This window comes from Dreissena polymorpha, chromosome 10 (genome assembly GCF_020536995.1).
Source record: "Dreissena polymorpha isolate Duluth1 chromosome 10, UMN_Dpol_1.0, whole genome shotgun sequence".
Classification (NCBI taxonomy): Eukaryota; Metazoa; Mollusca; class Bivalvia; order Myida; family Dreissenidae; genus Dreissena; species Dreissena polymorpha.
In genome coordinates, this window is record NC_068364.1 from 18,934,229 (window position 1) to 18,954,743 (window position 20,515).

At 34.8% G+C, this 20,515-nt stretch overlaps 2 protein-coding genes across 3 annotated transcripts in view; one reads left to right on the forward strand and one right to left on the reverse strand.

The window, feature by feature from the left end:
* The window catches only part of LOC127847030 (uncharacterized), a 13,180-nt gene extending 4,973 nt beyond the window's left edge, over positions 1–8,207 (reverse strand). Inside the window, exons 1-9 of the mRNA XM_052378540.1 lie at positions 8,051–8,207; positions 6,204–6,258; positions 4,758–4,840; positions 4,454–4,525; positions 4,239–4,326; positions 3,619–3,713; positions 1,969–2,037; positions 1,454–1,580; positions 567–674 (exon numbers count right to left, since the gene is read on the reverse strand). Of these exons, the coding sequence (XP_052234500.1) occupies positions 567–674; positions 1,454–1,580; positions 1,969–2,037; positions 3,619–3,713; positions 4,239–4,326; positions 4,454–4,525; positions 4,758–4,840; positions 6,204–6,252 (691 nt within the window). The 5' untranslated portion in view covers positions 6,253–6,258; positions 8,051–8,207. The remainder of the gene's footprint in view (positions 1–566; positions 675–1,453; positions 1,581–1,968; positions 2,038–3,618; positions 3,714–4,238; positions 4,327–4,453; positions 4,526–4,757; positions 4,841–6,203; positions 6,259–8,050) is intronic.
* Positions 1–20,515, forward strand: part of LOC127847032 (uncharacterized) — a 149,864-nt gene that overhangs the window by 100,321 nt on the left and 29,028 nt on the right. The window contains exon 1 of one of the 2 annotated variants that reach the window (XM_052378547.1): positions 19,003–19,034. The exons of the other annotated variant lie outside the window; for it this stretch is intronic. The gene's annotated coding sequence lies outside the window, so the exon portion shown is untranslated. Of the gene's footprint in view, positions 1–19,002; positions 19,035–20,515 lie in introns of those variants that run through there. 2 annotated transcript variants of the gene reach the window in all.

The window sequence follows — 20,515 nt, forward strand, 5'->3', positions numbered from 1 at the left end:
CAGAGCAGCAAGACAAACATTTTCTGAGGAACGATGCAACGAAGTTAATACAAATATCAGTTGACGTCTATCTTGTCGAATTTACATCCTAGCAACATATAGTAAACAATCAAGATTTTCGTAACGTATCTGATAACATATAGCTGCAAAGAAAGGTAAAAAAGCCTGAAAGCATATGTACGGTAAAATGTACTAAAGGTACAGGCATAAACTATTAGAAAATAACAATCTGTGTCAGTCCAAACATGAATTATAACGGCATTTGAAAAGTGCAGTGTCATATTTTAAAATATATTCACATTGCACTAATAAAACTACTATATATTATAATTAATTTCGGATTAGTCAAAACTCCCGTAATGGCCTATCCATTTGTTCAGTGTAAGAGGATGCGATTCAAAGCGCAGGAGAAACCGACTACTGGCATTTGGAAAACACTATTATGATAAAATATGGTTTTGACTCGTTACATTCTATATTCTACCGGGTGACTTGGTGATCATAATGACATGTACTGTACTGTTTCAATAAAACTATGCTTAAACGTAAATACTCGTTTTATTTACCTGAGCAAGTTCGACCTGTATGTGAGTTGTCACATATGCACGTGTAATTTTCTTTTCCATTGATACACGTTCCATACTCGCATGGATTTGATGCGCAGAAGACTGTTTCTATTAAATGTGATAAGCAATTGTAGATTAAGTACAAACAAGTATCTAAACGGAGAAGGACGTTTTTAATTAAACTTAAGTTAATTAATAATAATTTTTTCTTTATATTGCCGCAAACATATTCGTGCGTTATTGTACATCTCTTAAAACAGGGGGGGGGAGACTCAAATGTATCATATAGTATAAGAACAGATGTTTACAAAGCAAAGTATGTCTCTCCTCAACCAACTTCAGTATAGATGGTTTCCTCAACAGGTAAACATCAGCAAGTTATAAACATTACTATATGGTCAATCAAAAAATATTGGCTAAAAACGTTAAGATTTTTTAAACATCGTAACATGATCATATTCCTGAGGGTAATAGCAGCTTTCAATATCAAAATCTAACCAAAACTTAAGTAATTGACTTGAAACTTGACACTTGAAAGTCTGCCTAAGGGATGGAATTCATGGGTAATAACGATCAATTTAATTACCACTAAAAATGACAATGTAACATATTTTCTTTCAAGTAAGTGGTTCTATTACATTGATCTTTGAACTGTTGATTTAAAAAAACGAAAGACCCCATTCTCTCATTTAACACTGCCATCATACCAATGTGATGGTTGTACGACAACAATTCTGAATACATTGTCTGAAACATATGACCAACGGACCGACCGACCTACCTACCTACCTACCGAAAGACAGATTCAAAACAAAATATCCACGTTTCTTCTAAGGGCTAAATAATTATATTAGTTACATATTGTACTGAAATTGAATCCTTTGTACCACAATGTGCGTTGCAAAGGTCGTCATGGCAACATTTGTGACAAACCGTTTCTGTCAATGACCTTGCATGATCCGAGATCGACCTTCCAATTATTTGTGAGATGTCGATGGTGTGAAGTTCACAATGCTTTAAACAAACACAAACACACTAATTATTATCCACTAACTATCAAAAAACACCGTATCAATTTAATGAATAAACTGCATTAATGACCACACACGAATTCATCGTGGGATGTAAGGGTGTTTGTTGGTGTTTGTGGTTTTCCGTTTAAAGTTAGTTTTGTGTACAAACACCGATTAACTCTGACGTCCTGTTTGCTGACCACTGTGGCTCACATATCAAAGTTAAAAGGCCACCTTAATTTGACTTATATAAGCTAAATAACTTTAGGTGAAGTTTGTATGCATTTCATTCATATAAACAATCATTTAAGTTTCACTGATTTCCTTAATTTTTTACATGTTCATTACATGCATACATATTATAAAAATAAAACACAGATCGACCATACCGTTAATCCTACACACCCAGATGTGTACACTTTGTCTCCAAACTCTCTTTTTTCGTTGATCATGCATACCTAAAAGAATTAAAGTTCATACACAATGTGAAGCTCGACAACATGGCACTCGTGAAATACGTTAGTCGAAATTATACCCTTATTCCTACATGTGTACTATGTTTTCGTCGTGCACGTTTTGCAATAATTTAATGATAACATAACAGTATACTTCGTAGTTGGGCTGCACTCGATTCAATCGATTCAAGTTCTGGGATGATTGTATTTTCCTTTAAGGTATTTATGCGTAAATGCCACTGAAAGTGAAAGATACATATAAGCGATCTGTAGTGATCTAATACACCAGCTAGTAATGGCGTTTTTCTTTAAAGGTATCTAATTTTGGTCTCGATATTTGTTTGTAGGCTTCTTTTGCAAGGACAGATGTGGCGAAATAACAAATAAGAACATAATTCTGTAAACCGCTTTAGTTTGCATATCTTGTGTAAAAATATGTTATATATATTCTATAGGGATGGCAATGAACAGCAAATTATTCGGCTGTAAGTTTTCAAATATTCGATCGCCTGTTTTTTTAATAGTTGTATAATCAATATCTCACATATTGTGTTGTTGGTTTCGTTAACATAGATATAGTTTTGGTGACACATACAACAAATTTCCATTGTAAACAGAACACAATATTATTATGCATCTATACTGAATGCGTTGAAGGAAGCATTATTTAAATCAATTTAAAATCACAGCAACAATGAAATGTTTTTATGAATATATCAGGACACTATAAAAAAATGAGATACAGTGGATAATAAACAAAACACTATTGATGAATTCAAAATGTCATCATTACCCATTAGATCCCCATCGTATAATTGCTGGTCATATTAATGTCGCGGCTCAGTGTCAGAGTTTCGTTTACAATTAATAAGCTTGATAAGAAACCACTAAAAGCACTTTAATAACAGTACTTAATTTTAAAACCTCTACAATAATGGGGTGAAACAATTATGTGGACACCTATCCAGTGTACTCGTTAACCTAAAGAGTCATGGAATTCGGTAACTATGAGATAAAAGGGACACATACATTATTTCATATAAAATCAGAAGTGGGTATATGTATTCGGATAGCAAAGCAATATTTTAATATTGTATTTTTGTTATATTCGTTGTCATCCCAAATGAAACTCTGAAAAATATATCCAACGTAAAACAAGTATCGTCAAACAAAAGAAGAACAATTTAAACAAATAGTACACGACATATTTCAATTAAATGGGATTTGAATGTTAACAACTGACTGTGCACGTAAAATTAACATACTATATTATTTCAGCAAATTAATGTAGTCGCACCATTTATTGATGATAACGCAGAATCATATTAAACACTTATCCAATGCATATTAAGCTTGTATTACATGTGTTACCTTATTTCTCATGTTTTAAACATTTTGCTCATATTAAATTTCAGAGTTTGTGTTGTCTTCAAACGGTTTGATGTACAAATTACATGACATTAATGCAATGCAATTGTTTGGTAAAACATGTTTTGTTCAATAGCATGCGAGATTAATAATCTGGTACTTCTTGTCATTTAATAGAATATCACATTTTAAAGTAATGTAACATTAATCACTGACCTCATTACTTCCACACACATCAATTACGTGGCATGTACCATCGGTGATCTGTGCTGGACAGTTGTAACAAGCTGGACCCCGCGCAGAAGGATATCCTGTTAGAATAGATCCGCATCTCCTTTACGTTATGTGTTGTTTTAGATTGTAACTTGCGTTTCAGTGTTACTGATAATTGATTCCATAAAAAAGAACAAATTAATATTTCCATTTGAAATGAAATGGGAAGAACCCTAATATGTTTGCCGGTAGCTTGATGTACATTTGCAATAGATTAGTTAATATGCTAAATCGGACGTATAGCGGTGTTCTGTTCACATAAACCATTCTAAACAATCGAGCAATATGCGATCAACAACTGATTACCTTCAACTCTCAAAGATGAGATGTTTTGGAATGCAATGTTTAAAACCACCTCGCAATGGGACGTGATATGTGAATGAAGTTGTTGATCCACAATTTAGCATTTATGAACCATGACCTGATAAGCCTTACCTATTGGGGGGAATTATTTAGAACGTAGAACATTGACGACACAAGTGTCTCACAGTGTAACATTTGGCACTTATGTCATATGATAATATGAGAAACGTTAACATTGAACAAACTGAAACATATGCTACCTATCATTCCACATCCAGCAGCGTTACACAGGTCTGTAGTGCAACAGCTGTCACATGTTTTGCTGCCATGGGTTCGGTTGGAGCACACCTATACAGAAGACATTAAAAAGCCGTAACTATTAGTGAAAAATATATACATACGATCTCCACTATTTTGAACAATTACATAAAATGATACATATTATCATAACAACAAGTTTAGTTTCCATAAATACCGAATGGTGCGCACAACCCACGTCAAACACAACATCCCCGTATGCGTTTGTGGTCTGATGAACATTGCACACCTACAAAATATATTTGTTCGCACACATATTTATTTGGTTTGCAGGTTTGAACAAACACGTTTTTATGTTTTAATGTATTGTATGCATTATTTCGCATGATATTGAATCTACCTGCTTATTAAAATGCAATATTAAGATCAAAGTTTTCACTGCAGCAAACAATATAAAGGAGGAATAAAATGGATGTGTGAATATACATCTACCAAACACGTCAATATAATTGCACCTTTACCTCGTCAGGCTTACAATCCTTGACATAGTTGCAATGTCGAGGACTCTGAATACCCGTGCAATACAGGCAAGTCAAGCAGTGAACTGGAAAACACAACATAACTCGTAAGTGTCCACAAATATTTGCTTTAACCTTTGTAAGTCCCCTATCAATGTGTTACGAACACAACTAATACTCGCATCTAATGCATTCAAATCATTAGTATAAACCTAGTATGTTGTGCAGTTTGTAGTTATTTTATGCATGATAAAAATTAATGGCAATCGTTTTTGCGCCTATAAAACTGTGCTACCGAACAATTAAACAGTTTTTGGATACAAACATTAACACAAAAATAAACACAATATAGTTTCCGACTTTTGTCGTTTGTCCTAATGTGTATATATAACAAATTGTATTAAGATATTATTAGCCTCTGAAAGTGTAAACTAAATAGTGAATGGTTGTTATTTGGACCTGAGTAAACCGTGTTCTTACCCCAAGGGTTATGAGTAATCATCCAGTAAGAGTGACCTCAAATATGTGGTTAAAACGCGAATACTCATGCCACACAAGCTCATACAACAATAAACATTGTTTTTACCTAACAAATTGTTGAGTTCTGAATGTGGTCTATTGACGGGTTGCAAAATCATTCATTCAGAAATCAGTTAAAGGGATCTTTTCACGCTTTGGTAAATTGACAAAATTGAAAAAAGTTGTTTCAGATTCGCAAATTTTCGTTTTAGTTATGATATTTGTGAGGAAACAGTAATACTGAACATTTACCATGGTCTAATAGAGCCATTATATGCATCTTTTGACGATTTTAAAACCTAAAAATTATAAAGCGTTGCAACGCGAAACGATTGAATAATTTGGAGAGTTCTGTTTTTGTCGTTAAATTTTGTGAAACTACGAAGATTGCTTATATAAGGTATAAAATACGTTCAACATCTGTACACGGCGGAATAGCTCAGTAGGCTAAAGCGTTTTTACTTCAGGACTCTGGCAGGACTCCAGGGGTCACTGGTTCGAAACCTGGTCCGGGCAATGTTCTTTTCCTTTTTTAATTTTATTCTTGAGTTTTTACTGGAGCTTTTACGATCCAATGTTTGCATTTATCGATATAAAGCATTTAATGAATAAGTTAAAAAATGCCAAAATCTGTGAAAAGGCCCCTTTAATGCATGGTGCAACTATGGTGCAACTAATTTAAAATGAGCTTTTAGACGAATTGGGTCCTTCTTCAAAAATTAATTATGTTCGAATTATTCTGTTGATATATAATTGAATATGGATAACATGTTGATATGACTAGCTATTTATCACGTGGTATTTTCAACACTGCAAAGGTTCAGGTTTTAATTAATGTTAACTATCAGGAATGAACCATTTCACGAAATAGGGTTGGAATTAAAAGTGGCGTTTACAGGTTTGGTCATATCTAGAGTGCATCATGCTTACCGCAATTAATGCTGGAAACAGCCAGAACAAAGCAGATTCCGAAGAGCATGTTCGTCTGCAACATATAGGCTTTACTAGTTTAAGTGTGTTATGAGATGTAATGTGAAATGAACAAATCGAATTGGATAACACATGAACGCGGATAAAAAATGATATAAAATCCAGCCAATGTTTTATTTTGTGTGCGTCCGCCTTATTAATATTTGTTAATGGTCAACAAAGCTCAATCATGATTTATTATTCAATCTGACTTTGTTGTTAAGCGGTAGACACACAGAAAACTGTGTTCACTAATTTGCTTAGATTTATGTCATGTGTTTCTATTTAGTTTTGTTGTACGAACAACGTGTGATGATTAGATACCGATTTTACAATTTCGATACCTTTATAACTGACAATAATGTTTCAAGATGCTGATTACAACGGAAAAATGCCTTAAAAGAACAAAAACTACCAGCATGTTTTTCTTAATTTATTTGCAAATATTTCCTTATAGGGGTATTCCACAATGACCCGATTCCCCACGATTGTTCTGATGTCCAATATTTTTACGTCGGGAACATTCGTAGCTCAATCGGCGAAGGTCCTAACTCATTCGTAGCTAGTCGTGGGCCGGTCGTAAGTGATTCCTGCAACTCTTGAGCTCCCGAAAAATCGTGGCCAGATTTTCAACGTGTTAAACATTCGACCAGGACCTCCAAGTCTGAATTTAATCGCAGTTTACTCGTTACAGCGTTGTAGTGCGTTCTTGGGCGTCGTAATGGAATCGTAGGTAATTCGTGACTCAATCGGGAAATCGGTGATCACGTGATCTGTCTACGCAGCAGCTTCGACTTTGTCAAGACTCTCACGAGTACATCCCGAGTGAGTTGCGAGCCCGCTAAGATTCTCGCGATTTAGATCAAGAATCTCACGAGTTCACCCCGAATGAGTTGCGAGCATGTAAGATTCTCGCGATTTAGATCAATATCAATAGATAATGGTGCCTAATTCATGGGTGCGTTCGGTGAAGTCTTAGCTTAGTCGTGACCGATCTGCATCGCTCGTAGTACAGTATCAGTAGATTCTTACACATCGTAGTGAAGTCGCGACCCTATTCGCAAGACTTCAACCGAACCCCACGATTCGTCGTAACTCAATCGTACCAGTGTCGTAACTGAATCGTAGACTGTCACGAGTCTTCCTGATTCAATAAATGTGATAAATCGAAGCGAATCGTGGGTTTGCTTTCGTAGTGGAATAGGGCCATTAGTCGTAGACGCAAAGACACTGCATGTTCTACAGATTCCGGTAATTATCGACAACAATCGGAAATGATTGGGAATGTAAACAAATAGACGTGTTGACGGGTCTGTTTAATATGTCCTTTTTGAATTGTGAGATGTATTCAAACCTTTAGCATAATACATGTTTAAAGTATATTTTCCGATAAGCATGCGTGTTTTGCATAAAAGACTTTCTTTGACAAAGTCAGCATCTTCAAACCATTTGTGTTGATCGCAAATACATCGAAAACGTAAGTCTTATAGACATAAAACCAGCATCTGTGATTAACAATTCATTTTTTATCATTTTCTACATGCAATGGCAATAATACGCGTACACAAAATGGCAGGTACTTGCTACTGTCCATCCATTCGCAGCCTTAATAAAACCATTACGAAATGGTTCGGCGAATGTTCACTTCGCAGTTTGCTTACTTAATTTATGTTCACTGTTCAGAAGACAAAGTCATATCGTTTAAGTTGCAGTAAATTTGTCAATTTTCCTTATTATATTAGAACGTTGTTTTCTACGTATTGGTATACCCATAATTGTATAATATATAGATAAATAAACAAACTTACCGCCGAAACGTGTTCTATGGCTGTGCCAGCAAAAAAGTGCGAATTTAATATATAGCTAAATAGTTTTATCTTTGCAATGCAATGACCTATTTGCGAATGTGAAGACAAGTCAGTATCGATAAGATAAATCGTGTCGGTACAAACTTAAACACAGACATTTGAGTGCATCAATTGGAATAACGTATATAAAAATATTGCGAACTTAAGTCGTCGTTAACGTCAATTACATTTGTTAATTAATTGTACCGAATTTTAGATCGGTAACTTGGCCGATTATTTAAGTTGGTAGCGATCTAGATTACTGACCCGGGCCAGAACGTTTGTGATGTTTGGCCATGAACTATATCTACGACCATTCTTCATCGTTACTTTAACTCTGGTAGGGCAGTAACTATCAGTATTTTAAACTAGTACTGGTAAAACAGATTTGCCATGAAAGTGTGAGTGTCTACCTGGCGGCCGTAATATGAATATAATATAATTCATAATTATAATTTAAAAACTGCGAACATCCACATAAACATATACAATGAAGGGCTCTCACTCGCCTTGTATGTCATTTGCAATCGGCAATCGGTTGTTTTTTTATTAAATATTTTATCGGTTGGAACAGTTGTGCAGTCATATGAGAGCGTTCAGTGAAATGTCTGAAACCTACACTGGGCACGCTATATAATCTCGTTTGCCAGTACATTCATGTACGAATATCTAAGCCAATCCCCGCACACATCATGAGACAGGTCTGGGATAAGAACAACTCTAAGTGTGTTATCTGTCTATAACATATTATAGATTATTTTAGAATGATATACGCAGAAAAACGATAAATCGAGAATTATCTTTAAATAGTCTTCAATATAATCACCTAGTCATCGCAATTAAAAACTAATTGCTTAAAAAAACGTTTGCAAACGTCTATATTTTTAAACTATGGTTTGGTTGTTCTAATTTATCTGCGCAGGTTTTTCCTGTCACGCGAGATCAGTTTAGTCGTCACTTGTGGGGCAAGTGATAGCCTATAATGATAAGGGTATGGCATTTTCTAATTCAGAACCATCTAACGTAACGTGTAACAAAACGAGCTTGGCCTTTGGGGCAATTTGACATAATATAATGTTGGAGCGTTTTAAAAAATAAATAAACACGTTTATTATGAGTTGACATATACATATTATTTATGATTGTATGAACATAAATCGTGTTATTGATATATGTTATCAACGATATATAGTATATAGTTTTATAAGAACATTAAACAAATATGTAATATTACAATTACAATTATACTGCTGAGTCCAAAACACGCATGTTTTGTACTGAACGGTTATATAGTATTTGAACAAAAGTGATACTCCCCACATAGGTCATCTATATTAATAAAAGTATGTTTTTTTTCAGATTTTTAATACATGATTTATCGGTACCTTACACTATAATATAGAAACAATATGATTTGTTTTGTTAATGCATTGATTTTAAAGGAGTACACTAAACGCGAGTTATAATGCGAAGTCATCAGAACTAGTCCTTAAATAGAAATAATGTATAAGTATAATTTAGTAAAGCTGTTATGCATTACGAATGACAAAAGAAACTACACATAATAAACTATTTTTTACACAATCACTATGCTATTTCCATAGGTTTCTCTCCTGTGTGTGTCAATGCTTACTTGATATACGCTCACTCATTCTGGTTTACAACCACATGTAAACTGTCGTTTAGTCTTCCGAAAAATTCAATTTCATAAAAACATACCTACATTGTAGCTTGTTTTGTGTGTAAACTTTGAGTTTGAAAATACTTTTATATCATTATATCTTTAATGTTGTCATATTTTTATCTCTAAATGCGGTAAGCGGAAGAGCTTGTTTATCTTTTTTTTAAATTTCTACATGACATTTTTTCCCTTCTATCATTTGTTTTTCTCAAACGATCTGTTTTACCCCAACAATTGAAAATACTCGTAACGAAAGTGTCTATCGGAAACAAGCCGATGCGCGTTTTATAATGACGGAAATTCGTCCTGATTGCTGATTCCTTCACGAGCTGTGGCCTATTTTACACTAGCATTAAATATTACATAAATAAACCACCAGGCAACTAAGTCTTTTGGTATACCTTAGGAGATCATAAAGTAAGGGCGTTCTTATGAGTGCTAGAAGATGTGGTTTTCTATAATTATGAAGCGGTCTCGTATTTTTACACCTTATATTACTGTAAGTATTACAAATATTGGCCTTTTACTGCAAAGAATTACATAGTTTTAAAAGCTTGTATATATTATGAACAAAATATCACGGTGTAGATGCATATCGGTGGCGTTTCTGTCAAAATGCTGCCTTTCTGTTCATTCTTCGCTTCCTCTCTGTATAAACATAAAAAATGAATGCTCGTAATTCATAAAACAGATAATAAAATCTTAAATTTAAAACCCGTAAACACATTTGTGCATAAAAAGAGGTGGTCAATGAATTGAAGCATATAATCAGCTACAGGTTCACAGTATTCCGCAGGTCCAAAAACTTATCACAAACTCTATCGAATATGGAATGATTACGAGGGTGGTGGATAAATCGTGCATACATGCCAAAACTGGTTAGATAAGAAGTTTCGCTGACTGCCTTAAAGCTGTCGTCTTTGCTCAGCGTGACTCACGGTGCATGCACGAAGAACTAACCTTTTAGTCACATTTTAATGGAAAAAACATTTGTGCATTATAATCGGAGCATTAATCTATGTAAAACAAAGTTTTGATCCTAAGAGCGTACTTTGACTCGATTTCGTTTAGTGTTGCCTATGGATCGACGAGTAACAACTTAACCTTCGTTCATTCCTGTTTTCCATTTTAAGTCTATTCGGAACACATCTCATTATTGTATGAGCAGAGTTATTACAAGATTTGACTATGGATGTTAAAGGGATCTTTTCACGCTTTGGTAAATTGACAAAATTGAAAAAAGTTGTTTCAGATTCGTAAGTTTTCGTTTTAGTTATGATATTTGTGAGGAAACAGTAATACTGAACATTAACCATGCTCTAATATAGCCATTATATGCATCTTTTGACGATTTTAAAACCTAAAAATTATAAAGCGTTGCAACGCGAAACGATTGAATAATTTGGAGAGTTCTGTTTTTGTCGTTAAATTTTGTGAAACTACAAAGATTGCTTATATAAGGTATAAAATACGTCAAGAATGTGTACACGGCGGAATAGCTCAGTAGGCTAAAGCGTTTTTACTTCAGGACTCTGGCAGGACTCCAGGGGTCACTGGTTCGAAACCTGTTCCGGGCAATGTTCTTTTCCTTTTTTTAATTTTTTTCTTGATTTTTTACTGGAGCTTTTATGATCCAATGTTTACATTTATCAATATAAAGCATTTAATGAATAAGTTAAAAAAATGCCAAAATCTGTGAAAAGGCCCCTTTAATGATGATTTGACTATAAATAGTGACCCTAACCTTTGGCCGATATACTCTTTTAACGGCCACCGGAATAACTTTGCGAAACCGAAAGTTCGCAAACTCAAGTACCCTTTTTCTTGAAGATTTGCCTCTTTGAGATAAAGCATACTATATAAGCCTTTTTTAATCATAATAATTGATTATTTTTGCTTACAAAATAAGTTTTTTTCACTATTAAATGTATGAGCAAAGTTGGTTTTCCCGTGGGATTTTTTCTAGCGAGATTTTTTTTCCCATAATATGCAGATGGGAAAAATCCCATGGGATTTTGGGCATTTTGATATTTGAATTTAAATTCGTGGTTACTAAACAAATTAACAATTGTTTGTATTAGTCCATGACGCAATAATTGAAACAAACAAGAAAAGCAAATGGTATAACTTATAATATAATAACGATGTAAGGCGAACACAATAGTACTATATATAAAGTAAATTGAATGCGTTTTTCGGATGTGCACGAACATTTTTTTTGGATACGCGTTCTCTAGTCGCGAACACTATTGTGCTTTAGTTAAAAATCCATAAACTAAAACATATATTAAAATGTACATATATCAGGTTGAAATAAAAAACTGTTAAGTTGGAATTTGTGTTTGTACAAATCAAATGTATTTTTCATTCGGAATAGTATCCGCGATTTAATATACAAATCTTTAGGTATACTTTTTTACTTAGCAAATGTGTGTTTGTTTCATAACACAAAAACGTGTACGCTTTATTATTCAAGTTCAATACTTCTGTTTTATTAATGGTATTGTCAATATATCGATGATAGTTGCTTCATTTCTTGGTTATACCGAACCATGTTTTTTCAGTAAAGGGAGCATATAAACAGTTGTACGAGTGCTTGATCACTTATTGAGAAACTATTTCTCGATATCACTTGACAGGAAACACTTTTTTGTTTGTCACTAGAGATAAGTGTTTGCTTTATACATATTTTGTAGATGTATTATGCTTATGCTTAATATATTGTGTACGTGATTCGTAGTAGGTATTTGGTTGATGAAAGCAAGATTTCAGCGCCCTTTCGGGTAACAATAAATATATGCGGTGGGTCTCACAAGTCAAACTATGGGACTGTTACTTTTTCTATTGTATAGGTTGTCATGGGTTTCAGCCATCTTGGCTTTCTGGAATTAAATCATCCGTTCCATGTTCCCGCTGTGTAGGCTTCAACGAAGTTTGAGACAGTCAGAAAATGAAAATGCAGATTTAGAACAAGCATTCAGAATAAATTTGATTAAAATACTATAAATAATTACTGCCTTACAATGTATTAAATCATTACGAACACAATCGGTCAGTGGTTATATTTGGCACCGGCGTTTGTCGGTTATCTTTCCACTTGTTGATCTTATTTATTATAATACATATTTAACAGCTGTTTTGATAAATATTTTTAAAGTTCGCACGAATATCCGTTGTGCGGAATCAAAGTTTTAAGTGTATATTGCAATCCTTTTGACTGTCCGTAATTTTTAAGGCGTGAATCGATGGCGAACGACTGGAAAATGCTTATGAATCAGAGGTGGCAGCAATTTGTGCTCAGGATTAAACCATGGTAGCGCGAGTAAAGAAATGGAAACACCGTCAAAATACATAGTCATAGACGTAGGAGGTACGCCGTTAACATAATGTTTTTGGGTGTTTACGCATACAATACTTAAACGTGAGCATACAATAGTTAATATGAATTACCTTTTCGTATTTGTTGCACACTTTGTCCTAATATGACAATTACAGTCTAAATAAAACAAATTAAAACGCATAGTTGAACACTCTTCTCTAAATTGTATAACAAATAAAACAACAGCTATACATAAATTACCCACAGCTGAAAGTAACATTTTCTAAACTTTGGACACATGATACTGTACAATTATGAGACGATACATTTGAAGCTGGCATTTATGGTTACTAGTATATTTTGTTTAAAAATAAGTTTAGTGTTGTATTCCGTTTAATGGTGTTCAACGAAATTAAAATACGACGTAATGCTCCTGTGTAATTCGCATTCCTAGTTCAATGATTCGAGAAATATAGGGCTGATAAATACTAACATAAAGCCGTATGATATATAGACAATAATAGGTTAGTGTTGATTATAGATCAGGTTTATCATGCGAGGCGTAGAGAACAAAAAGCACGAGCCAAAGTTGTTCGAACTAGAGAAAGACATTTGCTGGTGAAGTGACTGAGTGCAGCGAACATCAAGAACAACTTGTCCGACGGTAGACAGTGGTTGTCTAGGCTGCATTTCGGCCATATTTTCAGTGCATGAAGGTGAACAAGAGGAAGCTGTTGGATTGTTACTGGGCTGAGCAAGAATGTTTGAAAACTTTTGCTGCTGTTCAACAGATATGTGTGGAATAATTGGTTATGGACTGGACATTTTTGTGCCCTGTTATGGCCATGGTTTCAGTGGGTGGAATGTTTGCATTTCGAAGTTTTTGGACCATGAATTTGCGAACTGAGTGGTTCGTTATTCTCTTGTGCTCGGGAAAGACGGCTTCTTTTGCCATGGCCTTCAGCATCTGACCTAGCTTGTTGACACCCAATTGTTTACGCATGAACCACTGGGATGCAGTGTCATTTGTGCGTATTGCCAGGTAGAAAGGGTGCTTACTTGAAGAAAAATCAGATGGACGCATATCCGAGTACAGCTTGTAAATTAACACAGGATTTCTTGGTCCAGACGATTGTTTTCTACGGTCAAATGGGTAAAACTCGAACTGACTTCAAATGGGAGCAACAACAACAGAACATATTTGCAACATAGTGTTAAATTTACCTAATACTAGAGGTTTAATGACAATTAATGACAACAAACACGTTTGTTTTAGTACTGTTCTTTGTTTAAGGTCATTAAGATTGACAAACATTTGAGATTGTTTTTATTATTGATGCACTTGGCAAATAAAGGTGACGAGGTGCGTGGGAAAAAGTAGTCCCGGTTCGGCAGTTGATGACGTCATTTCGTGCCGTTGATTATAGCCTTGCCGTTGATCATAGATTAAATTTAATGAACACGGCTTTAATCAACCGAATTCGCTGTAAAAGTGGGATAAAAATAATACCTCCATCTATGCTTCACTTAGTTGTAGTTAAGTATGTTAAAGGGTCCTTTTCACAGATTTTGGCATTTTTGAAGTTATTCATTAAATGCTTAATATTGATATATGTAAACATTGGATCGTAAAAGCTCCAGTAAAAAATCAAGAATAATATTTAAAAAAAGAAACAAACATTGCCCGGGGCAGGTTTCGAACCAGTGACCCCTAGAGTACTGCCGGAGTCCTGAAGTAAAAACGCTTTAACCTACTGAGCTATTTTGCCGAGTATACATACTGAAGTAATTTATACCTTATATAAGCAATCTACGTAGTTTCACAAAATTAAACGACAATAACAGAACTTTCCAAATTATTCAATCGTTTCGCGTTGCAACGCTTTATAATTTTTAGGTTTTAAAATCGTCAAAAGATGCATATAATTGCTATATTAGACCATGGTAAACGTTCAGTATTACGGTTTTCTCACAAATATCATAACTAAAACGAAAATTTGCGAATCTGAAACAATTTTTTCGGCGTTAGCTGTATACGCCAGCTTTTCACCTTACCTGACCTTTGTAACTGTCCAATAAAATTCAAATAAAATTTCCCGCGGCTAGTTCAGAATGAATACACTTCAGTTATCCCATAGGCTGATATGAGCATACCATCAGAACATTGGAAACATGTCCGCGTCTTTGTAACACTGTTTTACTGCGTGTTCAGCATGAAACAATTTTATCTCTAATGAAAAGGCTAAATAAATAGAACAATTTTACACTCAATCTCGACATCAATACAGTTTGTGCGTCCACCTTTTATTTTCAGAGGCAACAGCGTTTTTACTTAAAGGCTATGTTCTCATTTTAGTACTGACTTTCATATTCCTATCAACATGTTAACATGTAAAATTATAAAAAGCAGTGGAAGCGTGGCCTCACTTTAATGCATTGCATTTCAATCCGCGAGTTATCAGGGTTTATTTACAGGTCATCGCTGCGTCCGAAGACGCTTATGTGCTGACCTGAGTTCGTGGCCAGTTTGTTATATAATATAGACCCTATCCGTGAACTAGGTTAACTGAGATTTTCTTTAGACCACAAAAGATGTTAAATGAAGATATTCAGCGATATAATTATGGTATGTCAATAATAGAGTCTTTATGTGTTTTCAACAATACCATGATAAATATTATTTTTAATTAATTTAACAAGAATTATTCCACCATATTGCCTAATGTATTAAGCATGAGCACGATGATTCTCGATACTGTTAATAATCGAATCAAAAAGCAATGCCCGACAAACCACTAAAACAGGTTTGTTCGAAGAACGCGCGTATAAATATTTAAAATATGTACGGATACTTCGCGTGTGGCCGGTTGACTCATATGTTTAAATTTCACTTCCATTCTTCATTTGGTTTTCTGTTTTGTATCTATAGGTTTATGACCAGCAATATGTAATTATGTAAAATAAGCCGCGAAAACTCCGCGTAACATCCCGTATTGCGTGTGATCCAGCTAAGAACTGCACAGAAAAAGACATTCGCTATCCTTGGTCTCATTTTTTGAACTCTTTACCTTTCACAAACTCAAACCACAATCAACGCCGTATATCTTTTTTAAAGATATTTCTTGTTTCAATTTTGTCAATTTACCAAAGCGTGAAAAGATCCCTTTAAGTATTGTTTTAGTACTATCCCTTGTTGACCAGCTATACGAAAACGAAACTATAGTTATTCTTTAGGGGTATAATTCTTTAGTAAATATTAAGTAATATTTGTTTATTTATTGAGCAATCAATAACGTCTAAAAGTACTAAATTAACAAATAAACACTAACCTTTAATATTAAAAAAAAGAAACAAAAAGGATTCACATTCGTGAACATTGAACAACACACATTTTAAACTATTTGGATGTAATTTTCAAGCAACGTAAGTATACATGTAAAAAAATGGATCAAATACAATTATTCGCTCTTTCTATTAAAAGACATCCACCTTTACTATACCACAAATTAAACTTTTATAAAACAGGCACGTATACTACATACACTAATCATACTTGGACAAACTGAATACAATTTTATAAAAGCGTGATATATGTACAACATATCAACGTTCCAAAAAAATCAATACTACTGGTAGTTATTCAGTCAATGCGAACAATATCTTTTGCTAACTAAATGATTTCAAGTTTTCTTATGTGTGCAGAGAGAACATGTTACTGAAAGAAAATGTTAATATTTAAGTAAAGTGATGTTGCATACATAATACGTGATAAAGTAGTATGTGCATGGTTTTACAACTGATTGTATGATAAAATGATAATATAAAAGTACAACGTCCCATGCATTAATAAAATACAATAAATTATTTATAAAATACAAGTAACATTTTACAGAAAACATTAAGTTCTTTGGCATACGGCAAATAATATCATTTTCATAATGTATAGACATTAAATAATTCCCATCACCGAGTGTGCCAGTATTCATGTTATAAGCATGTAACCCCAGCACTGAACAAAGTAAAATTTACAGAAAAAGTTAACATGAATTATCTACGCATATAAAGAAATCTGTATGATTGTTTGATTGAAAGTTATGTTAATAATCTTTAAACACAAATTTCCATAAAAATACAACATATTTTATGCGTTTATCACTAAAGTCAACGTTTTCTTGTAAGTTTACTTTCGTCTTTTCAACTTATAATTCTCTATTTTCTTTCTGTACCCGGTAGTTCCCTGGTAAAACATATCCACATTTGTAATGAACAGACTAATATAAAAGGTATAATACATGTATATGAAAAGGTACATCATTACCACATACGTCATTAAAGGAGTTAACTGTAAAGCATAACCATATAAGTCATAAACACAGTTAGAGGTACACCTTTACCACATAAGCATTGATAGACATCAAAGGTAGAGTATAACAGCTTTGACTCCTCACATTTGGTCTCGTCATTTATGAATATTCAACACAGGTGACCAGATTGATGCTGTACTACTTGATTTTAGCAAAGCCTTCTACAAGGTACCCCTCAAGCGACTCTAAATTAAGCTTGACCACAATGGGATCCGCAATGAACAACTGAATTACTGAGTTTCCTCAGCAACATAAGCCAGAAAGTTGAAGGTCACACCTCATCGCCTGTCCCCGGCACATCAGGCGTCCCCAGTGCATTGTCATCGGTCCCATACTCTTTCTACTGTACATAAATGACATGTCAGAAAAAGTAGCCTCCACCACACTCCTTGCAGATTACAGTCTATTGTATCGAAAGTTCAGAACACCTAAATATACAGACATCAATAGGATCTGAAAAAACACACACTGGAACAGTGGGAGTGAGACTGGCAGATGCAATTCACCCATACAAATGTGCAACTATACATTTCACCAAACAACGACATCCAATCAAGAGGACCTACGAGTTTCACAGCACCAACTTGCCAATGTCACAACTGGGAAGTACCTAGGGGTCACACTGAACGAAAAACTGCTCTGAAATAGTCATCTTGATGAGGTCTTCAAAACAGCCAACTACTTCCTTGCCTTCCTGAGACGAAACATCAACAATTACCTAAATGATGTAAAGGAAAAATGCTGCAAGGTTCTAGTGCGCCAAATTCTAGAAACCGCATCTTCAGCATGGTGCCTTTCAACAGCGGAAGACATATCCTAGCTAGAGGCAGAACAGCACAGAGCTGCCAGATTCGCCAAAGGAGTCTACAGGACAACAAGAGACATACGCCAAATGGTCGCCTCCCTAAGATGGCAATCCCTGCAAACCCGGCGTACTGACTCCCAAATGTTATTGATGTACATGATAACACGCTTTTTGATAGAAATACCAGCCATCTTGTACCACCACCAAGCTACTATGTCCCTACAGAAAGGGAAAAATGTATACTTCCTCGTCCCATTCTGTCGAACAAACCTTTACAGACACTCCTTCTTCCCAGCAGCCATCCGACTTTGGAATCAGCTGCCGGTAGCAGTCTGCACAGCCGAGTCCTTTGGCAGCTTCAAGGCAGGCCTGGTCACTCTGCATTAGACCACAAGTGCAGTTTTTATTTGTTTTTATCTGTCACTTTGTTTTTGTTACTTCACAACGACAGTGTACAGTCACAGTGCCTCGATGCTCCAGGATAGCCCTGCACTTTATGGGAAGAAGAAGAAGCAAAATAGTCAGTGGGGTCAATGCTTATATTTACATCTTACAAACTTATATTATATTATATAATATTTTGTATGTTTACGATTGACGCATTAATAATTTTACTTTGTAACGCTTCTTCTTTAGCGTGAATACAGGTACCTTATACGCCTTACTACATTTGTATTAAACGAGATCGAATTGTAACAGTTCCATTTCGCTAAAAATAGCACAGGGTTTAATACACGGAATATACTAACTGGTCACCACCGGTCTGTGGAAACATGGTAAGATGTTCATTAAAATTCTCTTTTATTAACATTATGAATCTATGAAATTAAAAGATATTATAAGTAAGGTTTAATATACGCATCGATAAAGGCAATATTTATATAATTTAGAAGTCGATCGTTTTTGCTTTCGAACCCAATTGACGATGAGTAAAAAATCGGATGCATATTTCGGATGTATCTGTATCTGTATGGTACTCGAAACTAGCTCACTTATGAGCAAAACTTATCGAGGGTGTGGTGTGTGCCCTTTGATGTTAAAATGTTAGTAGCACGATTTAATTAGGACACTTTTGAATTGTTCACTTTTAGTACAAGTCACTACACTGTCTGGTAAAGAGTTCCAGTCCCGAATAGTACGCGGAATAAAAGAGTATTTATAAATGTCAGTGTTACTTGTTGCCAGTTTGATGGATTTAGAATTATGGTTACGTTGTGGGCGTTTGTTGACTTCTAGGAGATTGTCAGCGGGGACGGCCACCAGGTCGTAGATGATCTTGTGGAAGAAAACCAATCGTTGGTCTCTACGTCGGTCCTTCAATGGTTGCCATTTCAGTTCTTTAAGCATTTCTGTTACGCTGCTCTTGCTTTTGTAGTTGTTACAGACAAAACGTGCTGCACGCCGTTGTACTCCTTCCAGTTTGTCAATGTCTTTTTGAAGATATGGATCCCACACAATGCTTGCATAGTCCAAAATTGAACGTACTAGTGATATGTATGCCTGCTCTTTGAAGTTTTTGTTGCTGTGTCTTAAGTTTTTCCTGATAAATCCAAGAATACTGCTTGCTCTGTTACAGACTTTATTAACATGTGTTGACCACTTTAAGTTTTCACTGATCTGAACTCCTAGATATGGATTATCTTCAACTTTTTTTAAGAAGTGGTTGTTCAGAGAATAGTTAAATGTTGATGGTACACGTTGTCTATGCATTGTCATGAGATAACACTTTGTTTCGTTAAACCTCATTCCCCAGTTTTTTGACCATTTTTCAAGTGAATGTAAGTCCTTTTGTAAGTTGATATGATCTTCAAAAGAGTTTATTGGTCGATACAAAAGACAATCGTCGGCGAAGAGACGTACTTGTGATGTTACACTTTTTGGTAGGTCGTTGATGTGGCACAAAAATAGTAGAGGACCGAGCACTGTACCCTGGGGCACTCCTGAGTCTACTGTGCATGTAGAAGAGGATTCACCTTCAACAATAACTTTTTGGCTTCTTTCCATTAAGAACGATTGAATCCATTTTAAGATGTTACCCTTTATTCCATAGTTTTCAAGTTTGTATTGTAGTTTCCGATGTGGTACGGTATCAAACGCCTTACTAAAATCTAATATAACCATGTCTATTTGTTTCTTTTTGTCATACATTTTCATAATATCATCCATAGTAAGTATTAACTGGCTTTCACAGGAATGTCCACTACGAAATCCGTGTTGAAGAGACGTTAGTATGTCATATCGCTCTAGATGGTTTAAG